An 18,380-nucleotide genomic window follows, 5' to 3' on the forward strand; every position below is an offset into this window, starting at 1 on the left:
TATAGTTTATAAGATGTAATTTTCTGCTAAATTGCTTTTATCGTAATATATAAACTTACGGATAACGAAATTCAATTATGTTGATGAAATTTCATACATAATCTTTTTTTTTAAAAACAAATATCAACAAACATATTAAATTATGCTTGACGTGATTAGTTTATCTTGTATGGAAAATTTGTTAAGCGTCCCACTGTTAGGCTGTCGATTGAACCTAAAACCTTTCAATATATTGATAAATTTGTTACCACTAGACTACTGCGCAACCATGCGCACAGAATATTTAGTATAGTAATGTTTTCTACAACTTATAGTAAGAAAGACTATAATAATCTTAATTCAAAGAAAGCGTGTCCTTAATGTTCTATTTGATGACCTATACACATAATGGCTAGTGATCCTGCTATTTCATTGCATCTAAAAAGTACATTATATTATTTACTGTGTTTTAAAACTTGACACACACGAAATAGTAAATCAATGGAGTATATTTTTCGGCAGTGAAAGTAAGAATTTATTTAGCAATGACGCAATAAACAAAAGCGAACATCACCCTGTGATGTTATTCTTTAAAACGCATTATACGCATGTGATATATACAATTTTCTTGCAGTATTTTTCAAATGCAGAATTTATAAAAAAACTTAGTTACTGTATTTGCCATGTCTATAACAAATTATATAAAAAGTGAAACTCCAGTTGCTCCAGCAGTATTGCATTCATGTCATACATACGTTCGTGATGCTTTATTTAAGCTAAGTGACCAATTGTCAAAACAGTACGGCACAATGCAATACAAGATACAAACATAGTATTTAAAGCTGCGGTCACCGCCTTGGAACGGTCAATGCAAAACACTCGGGGTTTAAACCGGTTTTAGAGCGCTCAACCTCACACTTGGCCCAGCAATATTAATGATACATAAAATTTAACCAAATGGAATTTCAACTCAAATTAAACAATACTAGAAGGGAATTAAAACGCATTCAATTTATTAGCCATTTAATTACTCATTGGTAGGAAGGAGAGAAACAAGTAACAACTTTTTGAGAAACGATGGAATGAAATTAAGCACAAGTATCAACTACATCATTTCTTTTTTACAAAAAGATTTAAGAATATAGTATCATTTAATTAATATTTCAGAACATCATCGTATACATATACGAAGAAGAAGCACTATTGGGTGTAAAAGATCAATATTGCATAGCTTGTTTGTTTATGTGACTGCAATATACTATGAAAATAAATGCAATTAAAAATTAATGTTTTACCTAAAAGAATAACCGTTTAGACTGTGGCGATATTTTATCAAAACGAAAATTATACTAGCAATTATAAAAAGCTGCGTGATATATACAAGCGTATATTAATTAAAAATTAATAAAACGAAGCTTAAAGGGGCCTTTTCACAGATTTTAGCATTTTTTTAACTTATTCATTGAATGCTTTATATTGTTAAATGTAAACATTGGATCATAAAAGCTCCAGTAAAAAATCAAGAAAAAAAATAAAAAAAGGAAAAGAACATTGCCCGGAGCAGGTTTCAAACCAGTGACCCCTGGAGTCCTGCCAGAGTCCTGAAGTAAAAACGCTTTAGCCTACTGAGCTATTCCGCCGAGTACACATTTGGACGTATTTTATACCTTATATAAGCAATCTTCGTAGTTTCACAAAAATTAACGACAAAAACAGAACTCTCCAAATTATTCAATCGTTTCGCGTTGCAACGCTTTATAATTTTTAGGTTTTAAAATCGTCAAAAGATGCATATAATGGCTATATTAGAGCATGGTTAATGTTCAGTATTACTGTTTCCTCACAAATATCATAACTAAAACGAAAACTTACGAATCTGAAACAACTTTTTTCAATTTTGTCAATTTACCAAAGCGTGAAAAGATCCCTTTAACAATAAATCAATAGAGACGCCCGTCAGAAAAAATGTGTTTGTTGAAAATTCTAGAAGCAAAAAATATAAAAGGGCCATTCCATTAATAATTCCATTTTTAAAGAGAAGAAAGATATATTGAATCGACAACACGCAATCACGTGTTTTCAAGTAGGTCAGGTACGTGTTTTTTTAACTACGTCAGCATCATATCATAACATTATTTGTGATGTACCTACGCAATAGTTTTCGTAACAGCTATGATGTTACAGGTTTCCAAAAATCCTTCCAAACTTTCAAATGATTTCAAGTCTTTCATATTAACGTCTGCATCAAAAATCTGAAAAGTAGTACTAGTATTTTTAAATACTATTTTTAAATTGAAAACGTAAAAACATATATTACACAGATTACCATTATCAGTAATCAATGCGGTTTCAATTAAATGCAAAAACATACTTTATTTATCAACTTTGCACAGCAACAGTATTACTTACGTTCCACAAATCACTGCACTCTTCGTTCGTAAGAATATCTTCTCTGTCGTCCGGAAATAAGTTTTCTATGAACAGCTTAAGCATTAAAATTCGACTCCACCCTGCCCTAAATTATGTAAACAGTTGTTAATTATTAAATGAAGATTCGTGTACAATACAGTTGGGCAGCAAAACATGTGTGTACATTTTACCTTGCTTGGGAGTATTTGTCAATTGGCACATCATGACCCGCCTGACATACGCTAAAAACATGCTCCACAATGTATCGACTTCTATATACTTGACCAAGCCACTGTGTTCTAGTCTGATTTTTATTTGTAAGGAATGGTGGTGCTAAGTATGATGCCAAAAGGCCTATTGTCCCCAGTAACTAAAACATAAAAACGGCTTTACAAACATTCCGTTCAAATAATCAAATAATCTACAGTCCAACTGTTGTTAAAAGTGTACTAGTAATACATTTTACGAGTTAACCACACTGTGCGTATTGTGCTTATACTAATGCAGAACTATTTATCTTAATCAGTTAAAATGAACGCTAAATAAAGAACTTTCCCACAGAAGCTTTTCCATAATTTTAACGCGAAGGGCAATAACTCCTTAAAACTATTTTCAGCAATAAATCTTACTTACACTGTAGCGCTTATATTGTATTATTCTGTAAAGGTAACAGGAAAATCGCATGCAAAATGTAGGAAGAGTGGCGAAAAGAATTTTTTGTATATGTAATTTGTAATACAAACGTCATTGGCCCTTTTAAATAACTCTATCGAACAACTTTAACAGTATGCGTTGTTAAACGTATAGATAAGTATTCCGAAACAAGGAAAAATTACATGATACTACGCACACAAGAGTGTTAAGAACGAAATCACTCAGGCACAGAGGTGTGAGACCTACCATCTTGATGCCAGACAGCGGGAATGAGAAAAAAGAGTTAAACTTTGAAAATATAATGTCAAACCTGTTGATCGCATAATAAGAAATCGGGTGATTTTGCTTGAATCTTGGATATTTGAATGCTACACTCTGGCCAGACTTCGTTGATATTTCTGAAGCATTTAAGCCTGTACGACTCAGCCTCAAAGGCGAAGCGAACACACACAATATGTCGAATAAGACCAGGTACATCATTTGTCGGTATGTTTTGACCGTATAAACGTTCAGCTCCTGATTGAATTATGTTTGTTACAAGCTACAAAATTCAATACAAAGATATACATTCTAAATGCATGAGTATATACAGGCTATAAGTTCAATATCAAAGCACTGGTTTTCCCAATAGTTTCCAATATTTTTTAAATTGTACAGTTATTAAACTTTGTAAGGAACTTCTATTAAACTTTATAAAAAGGATCTTTCAGTGTGTCACTTCATTCCAATATCTTACATTTCGTTCTGTTTCACCACCTTTAGGGTTATACACCATGTGCACAAAGTCATGAATGTAGTCATTTATGATATCTAGCTGGTTTTCCTCTTTGTCCAAAGTAGCGAGAACTGCTCCAAATTTTCCATCCATGAGCAATTGTGCGTTCAAGTTGATGCGGTCATTCGAAAAATCTACAACGATTTTGGTGATACAAACAAAGTTTAACTATTTCACCTCGAACTGTGTTAATATGTTCACGGAAAATTATCACGCTCATTAATTGTCACTGAGCTAACACATTGTGTTATATGGTTGTAGTGGGAATAATCACAGAACAAAACAAACAATTAAAACAAAGCACATGAAAAAATGTCTTATTACCGTGTGCAGAATTTTGAAAAAGTTCTTCTGTCATCTGTGTTATCAGCCAAGAGAATGGAAAAAGCAATTGAAATGCATGGCCTTCGCATCCAACATTTGGAACAACCATTTCTCTAAGTTCCTTGTTGTCTTTTGGTGACAAAAGGCCATCATACTGAAACAATATACATAATCGGCATGTTATTCTGATTTCATGCAAATGTTCTTAACTGATGTAAAAGATAATAGGCTATTTTTAAAATACATTTATTTCAAGTTTACCTTAAGATTTACGATTTTCTTGTCTGTTATACATCGCAACCAAAAGTCCCTTTTCCATGGTTCATCACTCAGAGCAAGATCTAGATTGTTATTCGTGTCTAAGAATGCTATGACATATGCAAGAACAGGGGAGATTTTTGATATTATCGAATGATAGCATGCTTGTCTGAAAAATAGAATAACATATTGTTTTTTAACTAACTGAATCAGTAACTCGAAACATAGATTTTCGCTAGCAACTATTCACATCCATTTTACATGGTAAGGCTTACGAAATAAATGGCAAATTTCAAGGTCAATATACTTGTGTTAAGAGTTCTATCAAATTTTTCAGGTACATTGCAAAGAAGCATCATTCACGTTACTCATAATAAATTATCGTTGTTTAAATGTTGGTATCGTTGGTCATATTCACGAAGATTAGTGTTACAGCAACAAAAGAGACCACACTGCACAACACGGGTTGTAATACCTGAACGTTCCATTTTGAAAGATATTTTCATTTGAAACAGCGACTCGAGAAATCCATTTCTGTGCCAAATAACTTTCAATTTTTTCCTCTTTTTCTGTAATAATTTCTCCAACAATCTTAAGAATGCCTCGTGTGAACAAATCTGTAACAGCAACACGACTGTACATGTAAACAACCATTTTGACATTATACATGTAGCCTTATTCGTTATTTTTTAATATACACTTCTTTAAATAGGACAAAATGAATAGACACATATAACACAAAAATTTACTTTCAAAATATAAACTGTATCAACGAATCAGTTGAATTCGAAAAAATATTCGTAAGAAAATGTCATGGCCTTCACAAATATTTCAAATCATGTATGTATGGCAAAAAGATATATATGTTCATAAAATTACGCATAAAGTACAGTCCAAATTTATTAAGCTACTGATAATTTATTAATTCCCGAAGTACAGGAGGTCATACTGGAATCGCCATGAAAGCCTTTAGTATATATCAATCTAGCTGGCAGCTAATTTTATAAATGTACCTAAATGTACGCAATATATACAGTCCAATGTATTTAGCGACTGATAATTAATTAAAACCGTAAGTAAATGGGGTCATAATGGAATCAACATGTTATGTATATCAATCTGTCTGACCGAACACGACATATGTCTGACTATGTTATACTTTATGTTCAAACTTGCATGCATCGTTTCATATAATTTGTAATTTGAATCATCACACGATACAGATTACAATACCTATACCCATTTTCAACTAGAATGTTTACAAAAACTCGTGAATGGTAATTTGTTGACAACACAATATCCAACGGAAATATATTTGGCATCTGATTTGTTTTTATCCTACGATAAAAATACAAAAGCAAAGTCCATGTTTAAACAATAATTGTTATGACATAATCAATATGAACATTAGTAGCCAAATAACCTTAAAAAACTTCTCTGAAACATCAATGTTCAGAGGTCAATAACATGTAAGTCAAAGCCCAGGGGCATTTTTATTTAGTTTAATATTGAATTATTTAATTACATGAGGCGTCAAAAGGGCTGAGTATATCATCGTAACCCCGTGGATAGTTATTGTTTTCTGTAGCTGAATTTCAAATTTTCGGTGACTACATACCATAATTAGTTTCCGAACGTTGTAGACATTTATGAATAACACACAAACGTTGGGTTGCTCGCTGCACGTCCGCATGTCTTTCGTGAATTAGTGAAAGCGCTGATGGCACAGCTTCAACTATCAGCCCATCTAAACGAATTGTACCCTCACTTGAAGCGGTTTCAGGCATGTCTCCATGGTCACCACTAAAATAAATACTCGTATGCTAAAACAGCATGCCTTCACTTTTTATTTAAAAATTTAAATAAATATGTTAACATTTAATGTGTGTGTACGAACCGTGCAAAGACTTCTGCTTCTTACCTCAGTAATAGATTTCCGATGGTTTTACCAAACATATCTGTGAGTTTGGGAAAGCCAGGCTCTTCTTCATACACATCATCAATGTGAACGCAGCGCCAAATGCCGCACTGAAATCAGTGTTTTTGCTTGATTTGTACGGACGTCTCAATAAATTGTGACACGTGAAAAGTACGTGAATGACATATCGAAAGGGAAAATCAATATAATATAAAATAAAAACGAAAAAGAAAAATGTGTCATTATTGAACTGTGGACATTCGATTGTCAATCAGGGCACATATCTATAAAAAACACAAACATACAAGTACAAAATACACTAAAAAATAAAACACGTGCATCCTGTCGATAAGGGTAAAACACCAAATACATATTAATTGGAGTTGTTGTTTAAAGTAAATATTTCTTAAAATATTATCGTTTAACAAATATTAAGAATAGATGTTGGGCAACCTAACACAGATTCTGCTGGAATTCGACTTCATATATATGTTGTTTGTTGACGCGTAGGTCAACGACTATTGACTTCACTTTTCGAGAACATGCAATATAAAATAACTATGCTGGCCCTAGGTTGCTTACCCGCGTTGCGATGTATAATGTGTTTTACGTTCCTTGTTCACAAGCCAATACTAAACATGTGCGTCTCGAAAAAGACATTTATATACTTTCTTTTATTTGTTTACAAATGCTAACTAAATGTAGTTTGCTGCCACGATAAAATAAGAAAATGTAGTAGTACTAACATTGATTAAGTAATTTACCACCTGAATGTGAACGCGCACTGTTGATAATTATATAAGCCCTATTCTCAACTAACCATGTATTGAAACAAATTTGAGCGTGTATATACTTTTCATCGTGATGATATTTTAGTTATTTTCCCAGTGCAATTATTGTATTTAATTGTGTTAATATATATAGGATTTACAGATGTGTCAAAATGTACTAAAAATAATGTCAACACTTGAGAATGAATAAGACAAAGATGTAGTGTTAAGGTTTCAACCTTTTTTTCTATTATAATTCAAAGACATACAATTTCACTTCCACATGTACCACATGTACCTGAAAACCTGTAAAACATCCTCCGATCTTTCGTGGTAGTTGTACTACAAAAGCGACATGCACGGGAGCTTCCCGGAGCCATTCCATCTTTTTCTCGAATTCATCCAAAACACAGTTTTCTGCACACGCCACTAGATTGGCATTATAGTCACCAGAGTCACATTGGACAATAAGTAAACGTGGGGCTGAATCGCTATCCAGAAAATGCCTTAAATAACAAACACCCATAAGTTTAATAGTATACAAAAGAAAACCATTTGAACCTACCTAAAATTAATAAAACAAATAACAGTAACTTACCGTATGCGAGTACAGAATTGTTGTTCTGTATCAAATGCACACAGGGAGACTATCTCTACGTGTCGAATAGATGATAATTTGTTTGTAATTTCAAAACCGTAGTTGTCTGGTAGAAGTTTAGAATGGCATGTTATCTACAATAAAAAAACACATATACAATACATTATTTATAATACACATGTTTTGTCGTATTTGTTTCACAAAAAGTACTGCCATACCTGTACAAACAGTTGTTGTACACCATCGGTCTCAATCATTTTGCGTAGGTATGATATTAGGCTTTCATGCGCCTGTTGATGAAAATACACTTTTCTAAGTGCATCCATTTCCTGCTGATCGAGACCATTGTCCCGCCATAAGGAATCAGGTGTAACGCACCATAAAAGCAGTTCTTTTTCTTTTTCAAGTATCTTAAAATATAATTAAAACAAATTATGTTAAATAACAAAAATGTAAATGTTTCTTTATTATCAACATTGTTTTAGTCAAACGTGTTGCATCTGCTATTAAATATATTAGATCGATTCTTTAATTTTTAGATCGATACTTTATTTTTAACATGGACTATACATGATTTTGATTTATGAAGCTGTTATATCTATATATATACAGTAACAATTAAACGAAAATAAATATACTTTTCCTGCACTCGCTCGATCTTGAAGCTGGTCAGTAACGTGCATTACACTTGCAGAACACGCGTCATCGTGAAAGCCAATAATCACATCAGCTTCTTTGCTTTGACTGTTGGCAAAATAAATGTCTCCCATGAAATCAAAATACGTATACATACATTGACAATGGCTTGTTGTCCAATTATATATTTATATTCATTGAAACACATACCTTAACTGTTTTGCCCAGCATTGAAGTATTTTAGCCAATGCCAAGTGTTCTTCGTCTAGCATCGTATTGCCGGTTATAATATGCTTTTCCAAACGGTTGATCAGAGGAATTGGAAATCTTTTGTAGACTGTTTGCTTCTCAGCAACAACAATTAACCTGTTGATTTCAAACAATTGTATAAACGTAACACTTAACATAGAAACATGCGGAATATAATAAAGAGTGATTTATGTTCACATGCTGTTAAAAAGTTTCATCCCTCTTGCAGCAATTAAATTTTATTCGCGTGACATACTTTAAACAATAATATCATTTGCTAAAAACGGCGAGTGTCGAAAAAACAACAATTTGAATATGCGCAGGTTAACAATATAGCTAAAGAGCTGCACCGTTTAACCCATCTAGCAGCATAACTTTGTACATTACACACGTCTGAATATTTTTTGTTGTTGATACAAGTAATGTCGAAAAGATTGGACTAAAAATACGGAGCAACCCTTTTACAAACAGCACACAAATTCGACGGAATGACGGATGAACAACGGCTAGTCGTTATGCACAATATTGTTTTGAAAAGTATAGTCATATCAAGTTCAGTTGTGTGTAATGCACGTTTAAGCATAAAAAACAAATATCATTTTATGCAACCCACCTGAAGTTCTGATGAACATGGCATTTTACCCTGTGTGTGCCGAGACCAAGATCTACGTATCTTTTGTTGCCGAATGTAACATAGTATTGGTTCAGTGCGTCGTAAAGACTTTCGTACAAATTCTCTAAGTTTAGTAAAATAACTGTTTTTCCAGTTCCCATGCATACCTTGATCTTGTTTATATTGCGACACACCTACAAATTAGTAAATATTTATTAAAATTGTGAAATAGCTGTATCCGTAAACATGCCTGCATATAGTGTTTTTGTCACAAAGTGGAGCAATATTATGTAATCTGTCATTCTGATTTAATAATCTTACTTATGGCAAAACATTAAATTAATACATCTTTATAAAAACTTGTTTAGTGTGAGATTACATACCTGGGTATATTCCCGGTCGCTGCGAAAATGACTGCCAAAAATAATAATTGGTCTTTTGTCTTGGTCTTTGAAGAACTTTTGTCGGATCATCGGCAACGACCCATAGTTTTCCGTCAACAGTAGCAAGTATCTATTTTCACTAAAAGAGAATTTTTTTTTTCTATAAAGTTTAAATGAAACTGTGAATATAATTTGCTTAGGTCAAATTGATTACACGTATATATTTGTATATTAAACTTTATTACGTTTCACTTGTTCCATTTCCAGAAAGGCATGCTTCTATTAACCCTTTTGCACTGCAGTCTGGATCGTCGCTCGTCGGCTTTAATATATAGATACGGAGGAGTAAGTTGTGTACAAAACAACTTCATAATATACATATATATTGAATTAACTACAAGTTGTATACACACGCTACCTTTTATTATTTTGTAATACCCACATATCAAACAATTGATTATTCAAATTCTCTTCTGCAGATGCGACTGTTTAACAATTTAATCGGAAACTAAAGCGGAATGCCGACCGATCTTAAATAACAGTTACTTATTATTATTTATAATCATGTCTACCTCACCAAATTCTTGCCCCAAATGCTTCATGAAAATTTGTTCTGGGTTTAAAGAGTCGAGTCCGCCGAAATTGCGTTTTATAGCATGTATTATTTGATACCGTGATAGCTGTCTTTTTTGTTCAGTTACAAATCGGTTCACCATCTTCACTAAACTGAAAAATATATAACCCATACGACAATGTTAGCCGGCCCGAAATGTCGCTAGCAAAAAACTCCGTCGTTATCATTTTGATTTGAAAAATGGTCAACCAATATACTATTTCCATTGTGAGGACTAACCCAGTTGATGATGTAAAGTAATCAAACGTATATTAATGTTCTCTTACATTTGTTTATATAATCTGAACAGCCATACATTACAGGTTGCAAAATATATAGATGCCAAAGACATAAAATACAAAGAAATCTATAAAAAATGAATATAGTTTTGTTTGGATATAAGCCTTGCTTACAGACTGTTTCCTGGCACACAATTAAAAACAAAAGTTACATTTAAGAACAATGTGTTATGCATGATTAAGGTATTTTTAAATGACATAAAAACAACAACAACAACACACAAAACAACATCAATAGATGTACGTATTTCAATGCACATCGTGAACATGATTACTATTTGCATTATAATTGATATTGATAACATTTCTGCATGACTTAACATTTCAAACTTTCTCATTAAATCATGGTTTCTTAAAATGTAAAATATCAAGTAAAATATCTTCAACAAAACAAGTAACACAATACATCATCATTGCAATTCCGTGGGAAACAAACCTGTAAAAGTCTCTTAGTCCGAAAAATTCTCGCTTCTCTGATGCCAAATTAAAAACATCTATGTATCCGATTGCAAGAGGCTCTATCCATTGTTCGATGAAAAGCCGATACAGTTCGTCCGTTGAATAACATATTCCTCTGGAATGATGTATATTTGGATAGCATTAATCAAATGTTTTAATCTTAATAATATTATTTAAAAACAAGTGTTGTTTATCATACTCAATATAATTGTTATACACAATCTTGATGTAAACTTTTAATGAAAAACAGAAAAATGATTTCGGTTATTTCCCCACTCACCACTGAACCCTCCCATAACTCATGCACCTTTGCGTTTCAAAGAAGTCCCAAAGTGGTCTAAGTAGAGAGGGGGATACATGGTGTAAAAAGACATAGGTAAATGATTATACCTTCTTGAGGGATGATGCATCGGGTCATTTTGGATATCTTTATATATTGGAAGTTGGTACCTATCATGATAATTACCCCCACTTAAACCGAAAAACTGCATCGGAATGTGTTTTTCAACCTTGACCCCTTTTAAAATTTAACATACGATCACATCTTGGGACAACACATTTGTACAACTGTAAGATGTTACCAAGTTCTAACATTATACAGCTCATTTACATAGAACATTTGGTTGACTTACAGCAAACCGTCACCATCCTGAAAGAGATGACCATATTCAACACCCTATCAGACAAACACTTTAAAATTTGTCGTAGGCATGTTATTTGACTTTTAAATGCAAACCCATGATCGTATACTTATATTTCTACATTTTATAGAAAGCTTGCCCAATTAAACATTCGATTTGACATTTGTTCGCTTAAATTAACCAGGTTAATTAATTATACAGTAATCAATTAGTAGAAAGTACAGGAGAAATTAACACTTTCTTTGACCTAGTACTAAATACTTAATCTTACTTAGAGTATTACTTTTTCAGAAAAGTAACATAAGTGTGAGGTGAACATCATCAAGCAGTGCCGAGCCCTAGATCAAGCGGAACTTTTTAAAATGCAGACATTTACTTCCCGCCCTCCAGGAAAGTCTAAACTTGACACAACTCCATCAATTCAGAGTGATATACGCATGATACGATACCACCTGGACAATGGAAATAGGAGAGTTAACACAACCGAGGAAGAAAGAAAAGTAGCAAAGGTCTACGCCAAGTACTACCACGACACTGTGTTAAGCGTTTCCTGAAGCACCATCCAGAGGAAGTAAGAACATGACTGGAAACAATTCATTGAAGGCAAAAAGGCTTTTTAATTGATGACACGCCTGAACATAACATTGAAGAACCTAGCCACACTGAACGCAGTAAGTAGATCAATATATTTCAAAAGAACCAGAAGCTTATGGATGGATCGATTCCACTCTTTAGATGTTATAAGGAATAAGCCCACCCCCTCCAAAGAAAATAATCAGAGAAGTTCAACTCATCTGGAGAATCTGGACTAAATGAAGGCTCAATTTTAGAAAGAAGCAAAGCAGAAAGTTTAGGAGTTCTTTGTGAGTCTGAACTCTGTTGCAAAACTGCAGGAAATATAGCTTGAGTTCAGGTTTTCCAAAGAAATTAGTACACTTCTGCGTTAAGTTGATCCATTCTTAAAAATCCTGGTGAAACTGCCCAGTTGAGAGATGCGAATAAAATTAGCACATGAGTTTGGAGATGCTCTCGTTGCATACCTATGCAAGAAGAATGAGCGGGGCACATCGGGATAGGAAAAAATCCGAGAAAGTCTCGAAAGGCTAAGAAAAAATGAGTATTTGATATTTAAAGTTTAAATGTTCAAGTTCTGGCCATTTTATCGTGACTGAATAAAGTTAAACAATGTTTTGCAAATCTGTCTTTTAGAATAAGCAAACTGCAACTATAGTGAGACCATACCATGGGTATTGACAAACAGTATTTAGACAAACAGTAAGAATAGCTTATGCATTCCCGGCGGAATGTGCAGCAAATGACACTTTTTTGTTTTTCAAGAGGTGGGAGGTGGTAATTTCCGAGATATAGAGTTACTTTAGTGTGTAAACTTTCTTTTATTATTAGTGTTCAATAATTCCTTAATGATTTTGAAAGCCTTTATTCAACACAACAACATATAAGCACATAGCAAAATAACCTTTGAATACTAGGCGTATTGTGCAGAAAATGCCACATGTTGTTTTCATTATTTATTTTTTATTTTCATGGGGTAGGGAGTTATTTTAAGAAACAGAGTTACGTTTGGTGTCAAATATCTTGTAATGATAGTATTTATCACGTCTCAAATGGGTAAATTGAAAATTATAACTTAAATGATAATCCCTACTTCCTAACTAAGAAATGCGTAGACAAGCGCATACAACGTATGCATTACCGTTATTGTTAAAGCTCCCTCCACCACACTATTGCGAAATATATGGTAATGTGTTAGTTATAATCATTCCTGCAAATATTTGAAATATACGGAAAGCAAGCGAAGACAAATCGTCCATCCATCCAGAAAACCAGTTAGAAATACACACAAAATCTAGCATTTCCGTCCATAAATCAATCGTTCAAGTATATATTCGATGTTACACTCTTAAACGTTCTGTATCGCTGTTGACTCTGAAGTATATGCAAAAATCTTATTTATTTACCTAGCACTGTTTTTTAACTCCTCCAGATCTGGCACCTCCCTCTGTACTAAAATTCCTCTGTTCATTTTTGCTGGATCCAATGCCCAATTCGAAATGCCGATAAATGCAACCTTGAACAATGAGAAATGCAGGTTACTCAAATATAACGTGGTATTTTAAGAACCACAGAGTTAAATGTGTGCCTTTCTTATATTTAACCTTTTTGTATTTTTCTGGCGTTTCTTATCCAACACATCCATCTTCTAAAAGTGTGCCTTTTTATATTTTACCTTTTTGTATTTTTCTGGCGTTTCTTCTCCAACACATCCATCTTCTAAAAGTGGGTGCAATGTCTTAAAAACAAAAAATAGAATGTCTCTAACGTTTAAATTGAAAACTGGTATTTTCAAAGACTACTATATTTCTTCAGAAACATATGTGCTATTTATTTCCGCTAAATATATACAGTGCATGTGACAAAGCATTTGATTGATATCGCAAATGGTTTACTTTAGATGAATGCCCACTATATACGTACGCCCCACACATTCTGCTTCAGAACTTAAACTACAGTGTCAAACTCTAAAACTCATTGATATGATTATTAAGATTATTTTTTTGATTTATATGATTGGAAATTTTCCTCAATCTAGCGGTAATACAAAAGTTAAGACTGTTTCTGTTTTTGCAGGAAAAAAATTAATGTCGACTAAAAGCTGCACCGAAGCTTACAGGTCCACACGTTCAAAGTATAACAAATATATTTATTACGTTTTAGTACTCAATTAATGTGAATTACAAAAGCATTTATACGAACAGACCTCTTAAACATGTTGTTTGTTGAAAAAAGAATCATCAGTGTGCTTAAATCGAAATAAATTGAACCACATTACTCATGTCCAGAAGGTCACACGTTTATGTGTGTAAAGTTGTATAACGTTTTTTTTAGGTAATTGATACACCAGCTAAGAGGTGGCATACTGACAAAAGCAATTATATATATATGCCAATTTCAAAGTGATTCATATATGTTTTACAAAGAAATATAAGCGCCCGATATAAATTTTAACTTTAAACTATACAACCTTGCACTTTCAACTTCGTTTAAAGATTCCATGGAGTATCCTTTTATGTAAGAAAATAAATTCATTTCCAACAACAATTTTATTGCAATCATTTAAACAACGTTTTTGTTGACTGAATCAAAATTTTTGCTACCAATTTTACAAACAGTACAAAGTATATAGAACACGTTAACTGTACCTTTAATGGCATTCTGGGACTGTCTTCTGCCAGCCCGATTTCGTCAAGGACAACTACAGACACGAACTTGTGGAGATCTTTGTCCTTTTGAAACTGAGCACATTGTCTGAAGGTTCCAATGATGCCCTCGGATGTGGCTAATGGGCTACATTGAAAGGAAACCATTTGCACCTGAAATCAGCCGTTGTGGTTTTTAATACACGACAAAAATGCAAGATATTGAAAACAATAATGTATATTGTAAATGAATAAATTAATAATAAATACTACTACCAAATGTATCATGACATTTCGAACACTGAACCTTATTCTGCATTATATTTGTCTCATAATATTTTAAAACTATGTACAAACAAATAAAAACTTTCATCTGAATCGAAGCCAAAAGGCCGATGTCTATATGCAGTTAGGGGCTTCGTGACTCAAAATAAATGTACGCTAACGTTTTTAATCATATTTTGATATAAGCGTGACATTTTACATGTGAGCTGACTTGTTGAAGGGATCCAAAGCCTCCCTTTTAATCATACAGAATACAGGCGTAAATGAACATTAACCTCATAGCAGCGTCATTTATATAAATCAAAAACATAACTAAGAATAATTATTCAATCTAAGTCCAATTAAATTACTCAAACCTGCTTAAAGTGCTTGAATAAATCTCCTCCTCTAGAATTTTTGCCTTGCATTGCATCGGCGACGATAGTTTTGGCAAGCGACTTAGAACTTCCAGGCTTGCCAACAAGGAAGAGAGGGATGCGCAGCTCAATGCAAACGACCATCATAAACACGTTTTCTCTCAACGCAGTGTTTTTTGCAATATTCTTATTCAGCAACACATTATCAAGAAAAACATCTTGGCAACTGTAGAAAGATATATATATATATATATATATATAAGAACTGCTTATTTATCAAGCATGGTAATTTCGTTGTTTTTAATATTAATATCGGTATCGTACTTTTGACAGAAAAGCACGACAACAAACAAACAAACAATTAACAACATGAGCATGTACAGTATTACTTTTCAATTTCTTGTAATATTCTTTCTGCTCCTCCTGGCAACTGGAATGGACTTTTAAGCGCGGCAGCAATACTTGTTCTAAAAGCACCCCTTTCTTTAAGACATGCATGGTAGCAAACGCCAAGTGCAAGAATCAAACTTCTGGTTAATTTGTCGAGTTGCTGTAAACAAAAATCTATTAGTGTATTATACATACACACACACCTATATATATATATATATACTTTAATATATAAAATCGGCGGCCGTATTAAAACTAAATATAGTTAAGAAGGTTGCGCACTTCATTTTCATCAAAGCACATCTCTTTTCGTCATAATAGTATAAGAATAACAAGTTTTTCTATTAAAAATCGAGCAACGTCTGACTTTGTTGAAAAGAATTAAGAGTAAACCTCACTTTGTTTTTCCTATTTAAACCTACTTACATTGTGTACTTTTCGGCTTATTTCATTATTTTGTGTTTACTGAAAGTTTACCTTGGAGGAGTGAAGAGGTTATTCATAACGAGTTAAATGTATGTTTTGAGTTTAATAATCACGTGTACGAGTAATTCCAATGGGCGGATGAACAGTGGAAGAATTGGTCAACGAACAAATTTTAAACGTCGGACCAACTATGTATACGAACTTGCATGATGATATCTAATGGCAATCCATTCTTGACGAAATACAATAGTATACAGCTATTTCAATTACATTGGGCAACAGTCAAATCATTTTTCGAAGTAATGGGGGGGGGGTGGTGGAGGGGCAATATTTGGAACCATTTCACCGAGACCGTTATATTGCTTAAGATAGTGAGTGAATAATTTGACTGTTCGCACCACTGAATTTGTAACTACTGTGTTCAATAAATTTAACATACCATTTGAGATTGTTTCCTGTAAAATGAAGGTGTCCATATGCTATTGTTATCGGCGCACGTTTAACATTCCATGAGGTCTACCATTTTCAACAAAACAGTTTGCGACTTTGGGATTTTATGTAAAATAGTCTGTATGTAAAATCGTAAAGTAGTTCTCGACAAAATTTAACAAAATTCTCATCTGGGTTTGACAGCTGCCAAGCCCTCGACGTTACATTGTTTGAACGACTAGTATACACTTGGATACTTTAACACTTTTCAAATTTAAATATCTCAGTACAAAGTAAAGCTTTTATTTTAAAATTCTAGATGCCATCATGTGACTTAATTTTGTGCAAGCTCGCGATAAAATTACAAATCCGTGACGATTGGACGCTTAAACACGCGAGGTACCTAGTGTTTTATCTTTCCCAACGTAAAAATGGTGAAACGCGATTAATATCTAATTATATTTCAATTTCATCAATCTAGGTGTGTTCGTACAATGAATTATTTTGTAGTGAGCTTGCTCAGGATAAAGTCAAATAATCACACGTACATAACTTATCACTTCCACGTTTCTTAATTCTCAAGCAATTGAATTAAAACTTTAAATGTGTGATTGTAATGAAAACGCAATGTGTAAGATACCAGGTTCAGTGTATCATTTATTTTTGAATTATGTACGTTTAAAGTAGCTTGAAAGCAGTAGACAAGGGTGTTATTCCTGTTAAAAAGCTGTTGGGGAATTGTAAGTCACTTTGGAGAGGAAAATCAAGCTGATTCCAAAATTCCACTATTAATAATTCAATATTGTTATTGACAATCAACAATATCTATATTGATATATAATATATGAAAATAACAATATAAATACGTTTACCTGTTCTGCAAATAAAATAATTAAATGCATTGAAATTAAAAAGACCTACACATTTAGAGAAAGAAGTGAATATTCATCGGTGAAATATGAACATGTAAAACATTAATTAACAAAGGCCCATCCGCCCCAACGTTTTAAAAATTCAGGATGATAATCTGAAAATTAATTGTCCCCTGTCCTATTTATTAAACTAGTTACCAGAACCATTACGCAAATTGTTGTCCGCTTGTTCCAGCAGTGGAAACCATTGGTTAACATGGTTAAGTGCGAAATATGCATTTAAGTCATAAAGTAGTTAATACATATGTTTGTTCTATTTATTTAAGTAACAACAAACCACGCAATGCATCTCGGTGTGATATTAATTTTAAATCTTACCAGTAGTCTGTAACACAAATATTTCCAAAAACGTAACTTAATGAAGTTTAACATTTTCCATGGGGACATTATATATTATCTAGAAAACATATGTACAAAATGATTTCAAAATCAATCAAGTAATTAGAGACACTACATGTCAATAAAACCATACGTAAATGCAGTCTGTTGCAATTTGATATGTACAATTTTTCAAAACGTTGATGAGATTGTTATCGTGTGCAACGATCGGCTACCGTTTTTCAAAAACTCTGATGGTAGATGATTATTATTTACATTTGTATCAAGTATTTTCAATATGAATAAACCAGTTTCAGAGAAGATGTCGTTACAGTGCACAAGGAAGCACGCATTAACGCAATATATGTTTTGCTGAAGCGAATGGGTTATTGACAAGGGGGCCTTCATCATTTTCAAAACTTAAATATTGTAAAAACATTGTATACAT

The 18,380-nt window shown here is 33.0% G+C and overlaps 1 protein-coding gene across 6 annotated transcripts in view; it reads right to left on the bottom strand.

Moving 5' to 3' along the window:
- LOC127833710 (E3 ubiquitin-protein ligase rnf213-alpha-like) overlaps positions 1-18,380 on the bottom strand; it is a 237,314-nt gene that overhangs the window by 41,480 nt on the left and 177,454 nt on the right. For all 6 annotated transcript variants that reach the window (XM_052359130.1, XM_052359128.1, XM_052359129.1 and 3 more), the window contains 25 exons: positions 15,827-15,987; positions 15,438-15,663; positions 14,800-14,970; positions 13,827-13,889; positions 13,558-13,667; positions 10,915-11,052; positions 10,139-10,292; positions 9,812-9,888; positions 9,567-9,705; positions 9,184-9,377; positions 8,532-8,687; positions 8,324-8,429; positions 7,904-8,095; positions 7,686-7,819; positions 7,386-7,593; positions 6,321-6,427; positions 6,018-6,202; positions 4,875-5,016; positions 4,403-4,568; positions 4,142-4,295; positions 3,779-3,951; positions 3,353-3,583; positions 2,580-2,758; positions 2,389-2,494; positions 2,131-2,231 (listed from right to left, as the gene is read on the bottom strand). In XM_052359130.1, the coding sequence (XP_052215090.1) occupies positions 2,131-2,231; positions 2,389-2,494; positions 2,580-2,758; positions 3,353-3,583; positions 3,779-3,951; positions 4,142-4,295; positions 4,403-4,568; positions 4,875-5,016; positions 6,018-6,202; positions 6,321-6,427; positions 7,386-7,593; positions 7,686-7,819; positions 7,904-8,095; positions 8,324-8,429; positions 8,532-8,687; positions 9,184-9,377; positions 9,567-9,705; positions 9,812-9,888; positions 10,139-10,292; positions 10,915-11,052; positions 13,558-13,667; positions 13,827-13,889; positions 14,800-14,970; positions 15,438-15,663; positions 15,827-15,987 (3,773 nt within the window). The remainder of the gene's footprint in view (positions 1-2,130; positions 2,232-2,388; positions 2,495-2,579; positions 2,759-3,352; positions 3,584-3,778; positions 3,952-4,141; positions 4,296-4,402; positions 4,569-4,874; positions 5,017-6,017; positions 6,203-6,320; positions 6,428-7,385; positions 7,594-7,685; positions 7,820-7,903; positions 8,096-8,323; positions 8,430-8,531; positions 8,688-9,183; positions 9,378-9,566; positions 9,706-9,811; positions 9,889-10,138; positions 10,293-10,914; positions 11,053-13,557; positions 13,668-13,826; positions 13,890-14,799; positions 14,971-15,437; positions 15,664-15,826; positions 15,988-18,380) is intronic.

Source organism: Dreissena polymorpha, chromosome 6 (genome assembly GCF_020536995.1).
Source record: "Dreissena polymorpha isolate Duluth1 chromosome 6, UMN_Dpol_1.0, whole genome shotgun sequence".
NCBI lineage: Eukaryota > Metazoa > Mollusca > Bivalvia > Myida > Dreissenidae > Dreissena > Dreissena polymorpha.